Below are 12,392 nucleotides of genomic sequence, written 5' to 3'. Positions count from 1 at the left end.
TATATATATGTATTTCTTTGAAATGGTTTTAATAAACATGCAAAAAAGAACAAACCCTTCCTCACACAACCTGAAAAAATAGATTTAAAATGTATCAGGGGTATCTGAGGCTTCACAAAAGAACCTCCAGATAAGTACGGTTTACTAGAGCAGCCAAATGGAAGGACAAATGAGAATGTATGTTTGCCTTACATAGAGTTACCTCTTTTTTAGTTATTTTTAAGTTAGGTAAAATCAGCTCAAAGGCAGAGGGATATATTAGATAAAGCTGAAGGACGGGCTTGTTTTCACTCTAAATATTTATAGAACTAAAAGTCCCAGATAATCTCTACATGAATAAATTGTCTTACAAAGTAACCTTACATTAATAACTGAAGCAAGTACCAATATTATTACCAATATCATAGGAAAAGGGCACATGTGGGGTGAGTGCTTAGCAATTGTTTGTTGAGAAGACCCTACATTTAAGGGTCTCAAAGACACTTTCTAAAACTGACCTGATTGGGCTGGCCCGGTGGCGCACTGCTATAGTGCACCGCTTGGGAAGCGCGGTGGCGCTCCCGATGAGGCTTCGGATCCCACATACAGACCGGCCACTCACTGGCTGAGCGAGGGGCGGGAGCAACCCTGAGGGTTGCGATCCCGTGGCCGGTCCCAGTCCGGTACGGGCGTGACACTGAGGGTTGCGATCCGTTGCCGGTCACGAAAAAAGACAAAAAAAAAGGAAAAAAAAATAAAAAATAAAAAAATAAAACTGACCTGATTAATCTCAATTTGTTTATAGGGACAAGATGGTCAAAGACTCTGTTCCTATAATTCTATAATTTTATTGCTTATATTTAACTATTTTAAAATCTTTGAACCCATTAAGCAATAAGTGCTTTAATAACAGAATAAACAGAAAAATGTATCAGTATCTGCATTGCTTATGACTCAATGGCTGATTTGTAAATCTCATTTCATTTACTTTTCATTTGTTCATGACGGATTTCCTACCTTTTTCTTCAGAGAGCTATTTTTCGGATCTTTCTCATTTCTAGGTACTTAGCTCTGTTTTCTTAGTCACGTGCTATTATGCAAAAATTGGATAGTGATTGAAAGGGAAACTAAAAGCTTGAGAGCCAGGGTACCACAGGTTCCTAAAACATATACATACTTGGATGAGGACGGCCTGCTAGCATCCATCGAGGATCATATGGGGTCTTTGTGGGAACAAACTCGATGATCCTATCTATAGGATCCTTGGAGTTCAGGAGAGGAACTGAATTGTGCATGCTCTAAAAGGAGATTGGGAGAGAAAGGGAAGAACAATCAGTGAACAACAGTCCTATAATCCAACTCAGCAATAATAGCTATAGATAAAGACACCAGGGCCCACATACAGAATTACACCCATTAGCCCCAATCATCAGCTAGAAGCATCCCAATTACATGCCAAGCCCCAAGGAATATGCACAGGTCTCAAGACTCGTTTAGGAGGCTGGCACAAAGTGGTGCATTTTGACTCTTGATTTCAGTGTGCCCGTGCTTTCTGGGAAGCACCCCAGAAGGATGGATGGCTATTACAAAGGGAAAAAACCATAATGAGGAGGAAGCCTTAATATGCTGAGATCTGAGCCTAGATAGGTCATGATGGCTTCAGTGGCTGAAAAACATTAGAAAGAGGCCTAACTAATGAAATCCAAAGGCATTTTAAAGGAAGAGCCAAAAGAAGGCTTTAAGGAAAAGAGAAATCATAGGAGAAAAGAAATAGAAAAACAAAAAAGAAAAAGAGAAATCAACAGCTTTCACAGAAGTACTTCATAAAAAGTTCCTCACCAATACCAGACCTCAAACACAGAGGCAGTGAGCTGTGGTGGAAATGATGGGTTCTGCAGGCTATGTCAGTGCTGGGTGGGAAGGGCTCACCTTAGGCATGTAAGACAGCCAGTGCAGGATGGTGAAAACCCCTTCAAAGTCATCACAAACGGTGCTGTGGGTCACTCCATTGTTATGCATGATCTGGATGCCCCCAAGCTGATTATTGGAGGTGTACACTTCCCTCCCGAGGACCTAGAGAAATGAGAACGAGAAATTTGTCTCTATAATAAAGGCAGAGCCTATTTCATAATTCTCACTGAAATGGGACTGTGTCTTTTCTTCACAAGACAGAGATTCCAGGCTCTGTGGGATATTCTGAGGGATTATCTAGAACTTCCCCCTAAAAGGAAAACTTAGAAAACAAAAAAGGCTTTTAACAATCACATGTACTGTTGCAATTCAATAACCAACAAGCCTCTCTCTCTCTCTCTGCCACAGATATGTGTAGCGTACTTCGACTCTGAACTGAAACTGCAGTGGTGAGTGGGACCCTAAGGCATAGGCTACCTCATCATGTGCAGGTCTGGGAGAGTTGTTAGGCATATACACAAAAAAGATAACATGCCTGTCTTTTGACAATCTTTAGTGACTAGTCTCAGTTAAATATTCTTTGAGGATTTGGGCTACTCATTTTTTTAAAGGACTATTTTTTCCTTACATTTGATTTTTTTTTTTTTTTTCTTTTTTGGGCAGCTAGCTGGTACAGCAATCGAACCCCGGACCTTTGTGTTATCAGCACCATGCTCTAACCAACAGAGCTAAACAGCCAGCCCATCTTACATTTTATTTTTAATGCTGTTCTCCCCCACCACAAGCCCGAATGCTGGCTGGCAAAATCCTGAAGCAACTCATGATACATACAGGAACCCCTGAGTCCTAAGTCCTCTTTGTGTGCTGGATGCAGGACTATGATTTATACCCAATTCCCCACTCCCCTCTGTCTTTCCCTCCCTCTCCTTCCAAAGCTAGAGGGAATTCAGGGCCTCAATCTCCAGTGTATCCCTGAGGGAGTTTAACCCTTGTAAGGTCAAAGGGCACCTGCAATTGGAAACAACAAAGTTTCCTTTAAAGAAGAAAAAAAGGAGAAAAATATTCTTGGACTTGGAAATTGTAGGGTTTCTTTTTTCCTTGAAGATTGGTTAATAATTTCTTTCAGGAGGGAGGTTTTCTGACCCAGCAGATGGAAGCCGGGCAGCCCGATCACTGCCTATTGCAAACTGCTGAGTGTGTAGTAATTGCCAGTCATCTAGGGTAACCCTGGAGAGCTCTAAACAGTTGTAGAGCACTTACTATATTTTATCTTTCTTTTCCCTTTCTCCTCCTCCTTTAAAAAATAACGATGACATGAAATTTCTTCCTTACTAACTTTTATTCATTTTCAGTCTCTGGGAAGAAGCTAACAAATTAAAGGCCAGCAAATTACTACCTGTATATTCCCATTCTTCCCTTTCTTGTTAGGAGCTGTGAGAAGTTCACCTGCATGCTAGGTGAGCCCCTACATCAAGACCCTCCAAAGGCTGAGGAAGTTGGTGACCAAAGTAATAACCATAATGTGAACCTGCTAGCCTTGGTTCCATTTAACTTCTGCTAGGAAGGGCGTAAGATACTTTTTTGAAAAGAATATGGAAAGCAAAATTGCTCTCAGATTACTGCTTTTCTTGATAAGGAAGCACAGAGAACAAGCCTTTACAGGCAGCCCCAAGCTGAGAAACGTGCTGGCAGCTCCCTTTCTCTCCCAATCTCCTTTTAGAGCCCTAAGAATGGGGGAGATCATCTCAGACCACTGGGCTCCCATCTTCCTCTCAGTCCATCTTTAATCTCAGCCCAGGTGCTGCAGCTCTTTTCTCATTCTCCTGCTGTCTCTTTCCATTTGCCCTCTCTCTGACTGATACACTGATCTCTCGGTCACTTGACTTTCTGCTCCACTGAGTCCATATTACTAATAACACCTCCGCCACGGCCAGTTTACCTCATGAAGGCAGGAGCACATCATTACAAAATAAACTCATAACTTTGACATTCTAGCAAATACACACCGTTTGTTATTTTTATGGCTTTAGTCTTTCTAACAGGCAGAGGGCATTACATACCTGTTTCATTTATATCTTTAAATGCGCGCACACATGCACACTCACACATGCACCAGGAAACAAAACAGAACAAAAAACCAAACCAAAACAAATATACAAAGCAGTCAGTTGATGGAGGACCCTGACAGAGGCAGAAACCCTGTCACTCAGGAAGGCCACGCTCTGATCTGGCTCTGGTTTTATGGTCATCATAAACCCGATGGCCCACAACTGGTCCTTCTGGGACAGACTGCCTCTCTGCTAGAAGTCATTCAGTGTGATCAGCAGTATTTTTAATTATTAAAATAAAATTGGAAAGGGGGGAAAGGAACAAAAAGGAGACACTGTGCTGAGCCTATCTGATATTCACAATCTATGTCAGGAGCTAAGCACTCCTTGCTGCCTAGAAGAGAGAGCTGGGGCCATTTTCTACTCAGAAACACTATTTTCTTTCCTAATGTACTTGATAATTTCCAACCACTTAGAATCTTACACAGCTCCAAAATTAGTAATGGGCCGATAAAGGACCAAGCTCAGAAAAATGTATCGAAGCAAATGAAGAGCTGCTTAATAGCTTAAATACACCCTCCACCTCAGGGGTCTTTGCTCCCTCATTCCACAACCAAGCTATTCCCAGAGATGCTGTGCCACTTACCCATTCTACTCTGTATTTTTAACAAAATAATGGTACAAACTTGAAGGAGCAAGAGTTCAATAACTTAGCACATCTTCCCTTTTTAAGCTAAAACTTAGGTTCTGATGCTTTGACATTTTCTTTTTTTTTTTAAAGATGACCGGTAAGGGGATCTTAACCCTTGACTTGGTGTTGTCAGCACCACGCTTGCCAAAGTGAGCTAACCGGCTATCCCTATATGGGATCTGAACCCACGGCCTTGGTGTTATCAGCACCACACTGTCCCGAGTGAGCCACAGGCCGGCCCTGCTTTGACATTTTCTAAAAAGGCAACATTTCTTCTCCTTTGAATTCAGAAGAAACCTAATGAGAGCTTAACACACCAAGGATATTATTTCTGGGCTAAAGAAATATTTGTCATGAGAGAAGATTCATTTAATTTGGAAATTAAAGAGAAAAGTTATAGGAGAGACTAAGAGAGTATACAAATAAACTTTCTCTGATCAGCCTTATCTTGGGATATGGGGGGGTGGGGTGGGGATGGACATGCAAAAATGAAAGCTGCTCCCCTAACCACAAACAAATGCTAACAAACATAGCTACTTAACAGTCAGTGAAAAGAAAGCAGTACCCCCTGGTTCACCTTCGATGACCCTGTGTTTGAAGTATGCATCAGTAGAATAAGGGCACATACAATAGCTCCTGATTTATAGGGGTCGCTGCTGACTCAAGTGGTTTTAATGATTTCAGAATACTTCACAACAAAAGCTCCAACCAAGGAGGCAGAATCTGGACTGGGACAAAATCCATTCTGCCTGACTCAGAAATGATCATGCTGGAATAGTTACACAAACCCTAATCGGCATCCACTTGTTGGGCTCGGTCACAGACCCTTCAAACCTATTCTATGCAACTATGTCACAGACCCCTTATACGCAGACTGGGACACAAACTCCACATATGCATGCTGGGTCACAATCCCCTTACATGCAGGTCACAAGCTAGGAAAAAGATCCTGGGAGCCGCTGGCAAGGTTGACATACTTTATTTGGATGCGAGCTCAGCACCCAACCTCTTAGTGGATCAGAGCCCTTGTCCTTTATACTAGAGTCAGATAACCAAGGAACACCTGGGCGCACACGCACAGTTAATGTATTTACAATAGACAGGCTGAGCCATGCTAAGCCGGATATGAGGTGAGGGAGTCTGACCAGTCTGTCTCCATTTTCCTCACAATCCAGGAATATAAAAAGAGCCCACATAGATAGAACCATTGTTTTATTCCTCAATATGTTGCCCTACCAACCTTCTACAGAAAAACTTGGGGAAAACCACTCTCATCACATAACATCTTCATGAAGTAGGTAAGCTTCACTCATCAGTCATTAAACTCTAATATATGCATTTCTGTATTAGGTCACTTGCCACGCTTCAGTTCCCAAATTATTCCTCTCACATTTTCTACTGCATGATACAAACTTTTAATTTATCTGCCCAACTAGCATCAATAACCATTTAAACACAGGAGCCATTCAAACAGAGAGACTCTCCTAAGACCCCACTTTGTTGCCTTCAAGGTCTAAGTGGAGAAGCAATACCATGAAACATTAGGAACAAGCACCATCTTAGGGTACCCTGCTGAAGAGTGTCCACGCCAACAGAACCAAATAAAGGCTGTTTCTGAGAGGAAAGAGGATCTTTACCCACTCTCAATATAAACTTAAGCCTCATCCAGTACTTCATTCATTGAAGTTGGCAGACCTGAGAATTAAGGGCACCACATGAAAGCCAGTGATTAGCAGAGACACAATTGTTAAAGGCTCCACCAAAGATGCTACATAGCCTTTAGAAATGTTGAGATACATAAGAAGTACAAATGAATGCAGTCACACATACATGCTAAGGCCTCTGCTGCTGTTGCTGCTTATCTAGAGTCACTGCAGACAGCTCAGGTTTACCACAGCTGACAGGCAATGAAAACAGTCTAATATACTGCCTCCTCTCTCCCTTAAATCCCTTTTTGGAGATCAAGATAAACACGTTCTTCCTTTTCCCAGTGCTCTAGACATTTGACTGAAGTGGCAGAGCCTTGTGAGGTTTTGTGCAAATGAAATCACTATGTAATACTGAATGAGTATAGTATTTATTTGTCAGGATATTTGTCAGCACAGGCATTGAGAATTCCAAGTTTCTTATATACAATTAGCTCAATTTTTTGCTTTTGTCCTGATACACACATTATGTTGGGGACCTTCAGAATTATAAACAAATATTTGCAATCATGTGCTGAAGATGTAAAAAATAATGATGCATATCGATAATAGAGTAAAAAATGAAATCTACTGCTGCCTTCCTTCCTTTGATCTGGTCTTTCCCCCTTTTTAAATCAATCCTTGGTGGGTCAGGGCATCTTCAATTTAAAGAAGCAGGGAGTGCAGAATTCCTCCTGCATCTAAGAATTAGGTTACACATGTCGAGTCCTCACTACTATCCTCCTCATTAGAATATTTCCATTCTCAAGAGGATCTGAGGAGGAATTTTGTAAATTTACTAAGCAATCATCATCACTGGACTTCATCCATGATTCCAGATATTAAAGTCACTCTGAGATCTCTCAGGTTATTGATAAAGGTTTGGCTAAGGCAGAAAGAGAGCTAGATATGAGGAAGAATAAGTGGAAGTAGCGAAAAATTGGTGAATCAGGGACAAAAGAAAGGAGGAAGGATGAGAGACAGGAAAAGGGAGGGGGAGAGAAAAGAGGAAGGGGAAGAAAAAATGCATTCGCTCATCTACTTAGTGTTGCTAACAGCCTCCTCCCTGACTTGAGAGGACTACATTTTTAAAAGCTGACAAGTAATTCAATCTGCAATTAACAATTTTAACTGGTGCAGCACATATTACTGTGTAAATGTTTCTCTAGGAATACATCCAAGGGTGAATGAAATTAAATCTCTAGAGAGATAGGATGAGCACCTATGTGACCAAGAATATTAGGGGTTCCAAAATACAGTTTCTTTTTTTTTTTTTTCCTTTTTGTCTTTTTTACTGACCGGTAACAGGATCGCAACCCTTGGTGTCGTGCCCGCACCGCGCTCAGCCAGTGAGCGGGAACCGGTCTCCACATGGGATCCGAACCCTCGGCAGGAGCGCTGCTGCGCTCCCAAGCGGTGTACTCTCCAGTGCGCCACCGGGCTGGCCCCAAAATACAGTTTCTTAATACACAGCCACAGGGTTATAACTTCTTTTACCCACCTTTACTGCCAATACTGTTACTGGCAAACTGGAGTGCTGGGTTGACAGCTGGGACGTAGAGAAAGGGCACAGTGACATACTGCTGGAGGAGGGGAAAAAAGTCTCTGACATGAGCCACATTTGGATTCAAGATCATCTACTGCAAGACCAAAAAATCTCTCTATAAACATCAAATTATGAAATGATCAGGTTTGCTGAATGATAAGTCGGGGCAAAGTGACTATGCTACAAGCAATAGGGGAAAAAAAGACATTTAGCCAAAAAGAGGCTGAGATACAGGCCAGAAATAACACTGGTGGATCTCTGTTTACTGAGGCATAGAATGAATTAGATGGCAGAGGAACAATAAGGACTTGAAGGTGGAGTGGGTGAGGAAGAGATTCATTTTTAATGTAAATGGGTAGAGAAGAGCCACATGATAGTTTGCTTGTCAAATGTGTGAGAAAAGTGTAGGCTTCTGGAGACAAAACTGACTGTCAAAAGAAATCATTGATCCCAGGGATCTATCAACTGCTCATTTAGCTGGGACTTGAGAGTACTGACAATAAATTAATTCCAAATATGGAAATTGCCTGCCCAGTTAGATCAATTGGTTAGAGCATGGTGTTATAACACCAAAGTCCAGGGTTTGATCCCTAGTACAGGCAGCTGCCAAAAAAAGAAAAAAATCCACAAACAAATACGGGCCGGCCCGATAGGCATCTTTTCATGTGCTTATTTAACATCCTTGTATCTTCTCCAGTGAAGTGTCTATTCAAATTTCTTGCCTATGTTTTTAATTATTGTGGGTTTTTTTTGCTGAGTTCTGTGAATTCTTTATATATTCTGAATACCAGACTTTTATCAGGTATATGTTTTCTTTTTCTTTCTTTCTTTCTTTTTTTTAAAAAAGATGACCAGTAAGGGGATTTTAACCCTTGACTTGGTGTTGTCAGCACCACGCTCAGCCAGTAAGCTAACTGGCCATCCCTATATAGGATCCAAACCCATGGCCTTGGTGTTATCAGCACCGCACTCTCCCGAGTGAGCCACGGGCGGCCTTCCAGTTAGGATCCAAACCCGTGGCCTTGGTGTTATCAGCACCGCACTCTCCCGAGTGAGCCACGGGCGGCCTTCCAGTATATGTTTTCTAAAGACGAGAATTGAACTTAAAAAATTCTTGTTTTTCAGTTACACCTATTGTCTGGATAGGCTGGTGTCGAAGACAGATTGCTGTGTAACTGACTGTTGTGCCACCAGTGGCTAGGCACTGGAGTTTGGTGCTTGCTGGGCCCTGGCTTTTTGGGGAGTAGCACTGACTCTTCATCTCTGTAGTCTTTTGGTTTGTGTTTTCTCATTTACATCTGGTGGGCAGCAATTTTATTTTATTAGAACACAATAATGTGTTCTAAGCCTATTGTTGTCTTTTAGCCTAGATTTTAATCTCCATGAAAGCAGGAATCATCTTTGTATCTCCACAGCATCAGAACAGCTTCACACATAACAGGCATGCAATAAATGCATGTGAACAACTACAATTTTTAGTGCTCTATAAAAACTCAACTTCGATTTGTATTTTCAGCAAGTTGACCTACTATAAGCAAAAGTCTTTCATATTAGTGTTGTAATGTGTAGCAGCTTTCTTAAGCAAAATAAGAGGTTCTGGTTAGAGTGCACTGTTGCAATACCAAACTCAAGGGTTCAGATCCCCATACTAGACACCACAGGAAAAAAAAATGAGTGGTTCAATTTTCCTATCTTTTTACTTTTCCCCATTGAAAATTCTGGGTTTTGATTTTTGTTTGTTTGTTTTTCCTTTCAAAATTCTTTACCTGGGCTAGAATTAAACTAGGCTAGAATTATTAGGGTTGCTCTACCGAGTTGCGTAAACCTGCTTTATCTGTTGAGAAAAGGTGTATTTTATCATTGGGTCAGATAGAAAATAAAGATATTCAAGAGTTGATTATATGTTCCAATGGTCCTAATTTCTCATATTTGTATCTTAGGCTGTTGGTTAAGTTTGGGTAGGTTCTTTTCCTTGACAACAATGATTTCTCAATTTCTCGGATGTGCAAACTATTTTAAAGGTCTTAAATCCCAGACACTGAGACATTGTTAAAATTAGGAATCAGTCAAAAATCAACCAGAAAAACTTGAAGTCTGGTCATGGTAATCTGTAGTTCAATCTAAAAAGCTCTTAAAGCTTCTCCTTTCATAATTCAACACTCCTTATTGTGTACATTAGCTGATAAGACTGTGTGATGATGGTCACTCTGAATGAGAGGAGACATAACTAGATTTGGGTCCATGCACAGGGGACAATCCCTAGAATGATGAACATCCAGGAGTCAGGTTTTCTAAACAGTCTCATTTCCTACATCTTTATCATATTCACACAGCAGTTCTGTGCACAGCCAGGGCCCAGGTCTGTCTTCCTCCTGGAAAAGACCAGAGTCCTTGCATTTCTAATCTACCAATGTGTGCAGTTCTTGCACTTTTAATTTATGAGTGTTTGGGGGGGACCTTTCTGACTTGGGAACATATTGGCTTGGTCTAAGGCTTGGAGATTATTAAACTTGGAGCTATGCTCCACTATCAAGCCTACAGATCTTTTATTTAGGAGATACGGTGCTCTAAATGCACAAAGAGCTCCCTGTCACCTTCACATTTAAGCCCCTAGTGCCTGGTAAATGGAATTATATAGCTGTCATCTCCTTTCCCCAAAGTTTTAAGAGTACAATGGGCTCATTTTTTCACACTCCATCCCAGCTTCAGAACTAAGAGACCTACTTTGTATTGATTTAAGGTCTCAGAAATAAATAAACCTGCTTCACTGCTGTGATTCACAACAAATTCATGATACACTATTGCATGATATATTTCAAGCTCTTGCTCTAGCTCTCTTTTTCCTCTGGTGAGTGATGGGGGAGGTGGGAGGTAGTGGGGAGCTAAAAAGCTGACAGCCTGATGGTTATTGGAGATGGCTGCTGACTGCAAATCCAAGACACTGTTGGAGGACTATGGGATTTTTTTTTCAACTGGGGGGCAGGTGTGAGAAGCTAATTTACTTGGGTTTCAGGCTAGGGTTAGGGGAGAAGGAAGGTTAAAGAGAGAAAAGAGGGGCTGATGGAGTAGCAAAGCTTCCATTGCACAATAATCTGCAAAGACAGAGCTATGAACATGTGTAGAAAAATCTAACATGTAAAGGTATAACTTATGACTGACTGGAAAATGAAGAAGCTTAAGAAACTGCTCTGCCTAAGAGCACATGTTCACAAACTTAAGTGGGCACTTAGCTTGAGGTCAGGGGCAATGTTTTATGAGAGGCAGAAAGTGCAGACACCCTACGTGCCACAGAACCTGGGAAGTACAGGCATTTCTTCTTTCTAATACTCAGATAGCATCAGAATCCTGGAGGTTGAAATGGACACTCTGGAGATAGGGTAGAGATATAACAAAGTTCCACATGGATGAAGTGAGCCAGAGACTGCTCACTGAGGGGAGAGGGTAATAAATTCTAGCAGTTTAAGCTTTTGTTTGTGTGCCTTTAGGGCTTTGAGTACCTCGGTCTATATCACCTTTCCTGATTCCACCAAACCTGAGACCCAATGAGTTTTGCTGCTATCTACAAATATGGCACTCCAAAAGACCTATCCTCTAACCATGTATTAGGATCCTGACCTTCAACAAGACAGGTAATGAGAAAGCAGAAGATAATCGGGCTCTAAAAGTCTTGCATGACACTGTGCAGGAGACCACTAAGAAATTAAGGTTTCATAGAGTACTTCAAAGTGAAATTAAGCTTTAAGTGTTTCTCTTGTAATTACTACTTAGTTCATTTTTTTTTTTTTTTTTGTCTTTTTCTGTGTCCGGCAACGGAATCGCAACCCTCGGTGCTGCCCCCGTGCCTCGCTCAGCCAGTGAGCGGGAACCGGTCTGTATGTGGGATCCGAACCCTCGGCGGGAGCACTGCCGCGCTTCTCAAGCGGCGCACTAGTGCAGTGCGCCACCGGGCCGGCCCCTTAGTTCATATTTTTAACTGGCAAGATTTCTATTTACACATCCAGTTTCTTTTCTATCTTGGAATAGCATCTTAATCTTCACTAAATTTGTACTTGAGGCAAGGCCAGACTCTGAACGCAAAAATACATGGGAAAGATTTTGGTTCCATTCAATTTTCCATAGGTCCTACCATAAAACTGGGAGTTTCTTTGTTAATTTTGAACACTATTTTTAAGAGCAATCAGTTTGTCTGAATAGGGAAGCAGACTGTAAGCCAAATATAAGGAAGAACTTTATGCAGATGAAAGGGACTGTCTGAAAAAGTACTGAGCTCCTCTTCAGTTGAATTTTTCAAGCGTAATTGAATTAATATTTGGCAATGGTGGCACAGAGGAAATTCAAGCAACAGTTGAGTAGTTGGATTTCTAAGGATCCTTCCAATCCCAACATTTATAATTCTATGGCCACTTGTAATTGTGAACAACAACATATAGCATTTACTTTTCTATAATCCAGATAAGAAATAAGATTTTTTTAAAAAAAATTTTTTTTTGATGGGGGGGGGGGGGGAAGCTGGCTGGTTCAAGGATCAGTAA

General features: G+C 41.3%; 1 protein-coding gene across 1 annotated transcript in view; it reads right to left on the bottom strand.

Moving 5' to 3' along the window:
* LOC103588185 (acetyl-CoA carboxylase 1-like) overlaps positions 1-12,392 on the bottom strand; it is a 154,415-nt gene that overhangs the window by 41,474 nt on the left and 100,549 nt on the right. Inside the window, exons 9-10 of the mRNA XM_008569806.1 lie at positions 1,909-2,052; positions 1,157-1,277 (exon numbers count right to left, since the gene is read on the bottom strand). Coding sequence (XP_008568028.1) covers positions 1,157-1,277; positions 1,909-2,052 — 265 coding nt within the window. The remainder of the gene's footprint in view (positions 1-1,156; positions 1,278-1,908; positions 2,053-12,392) is intronic.

This window comes from Galeopterus variegatus, unplaced genomic scaffold (assembly GCF_000696425.1).
Source record: "Galeopterus variegatus unplaced genomic scaffold, G_variegatus-3.0.2 Scaffold531, whole genome shotgun sequence".
Classification (NCBI taxonomy): domain Eukaryota; kingdom Metazoa; phylum Chordata; class Mammalia; order Dermoptera; family Cynocephalidae; genus Galeopterus; species Galeopterus variegatus.
This window is presented reverse-complemented; position numbering and strand designations above follow the sequence as displayed.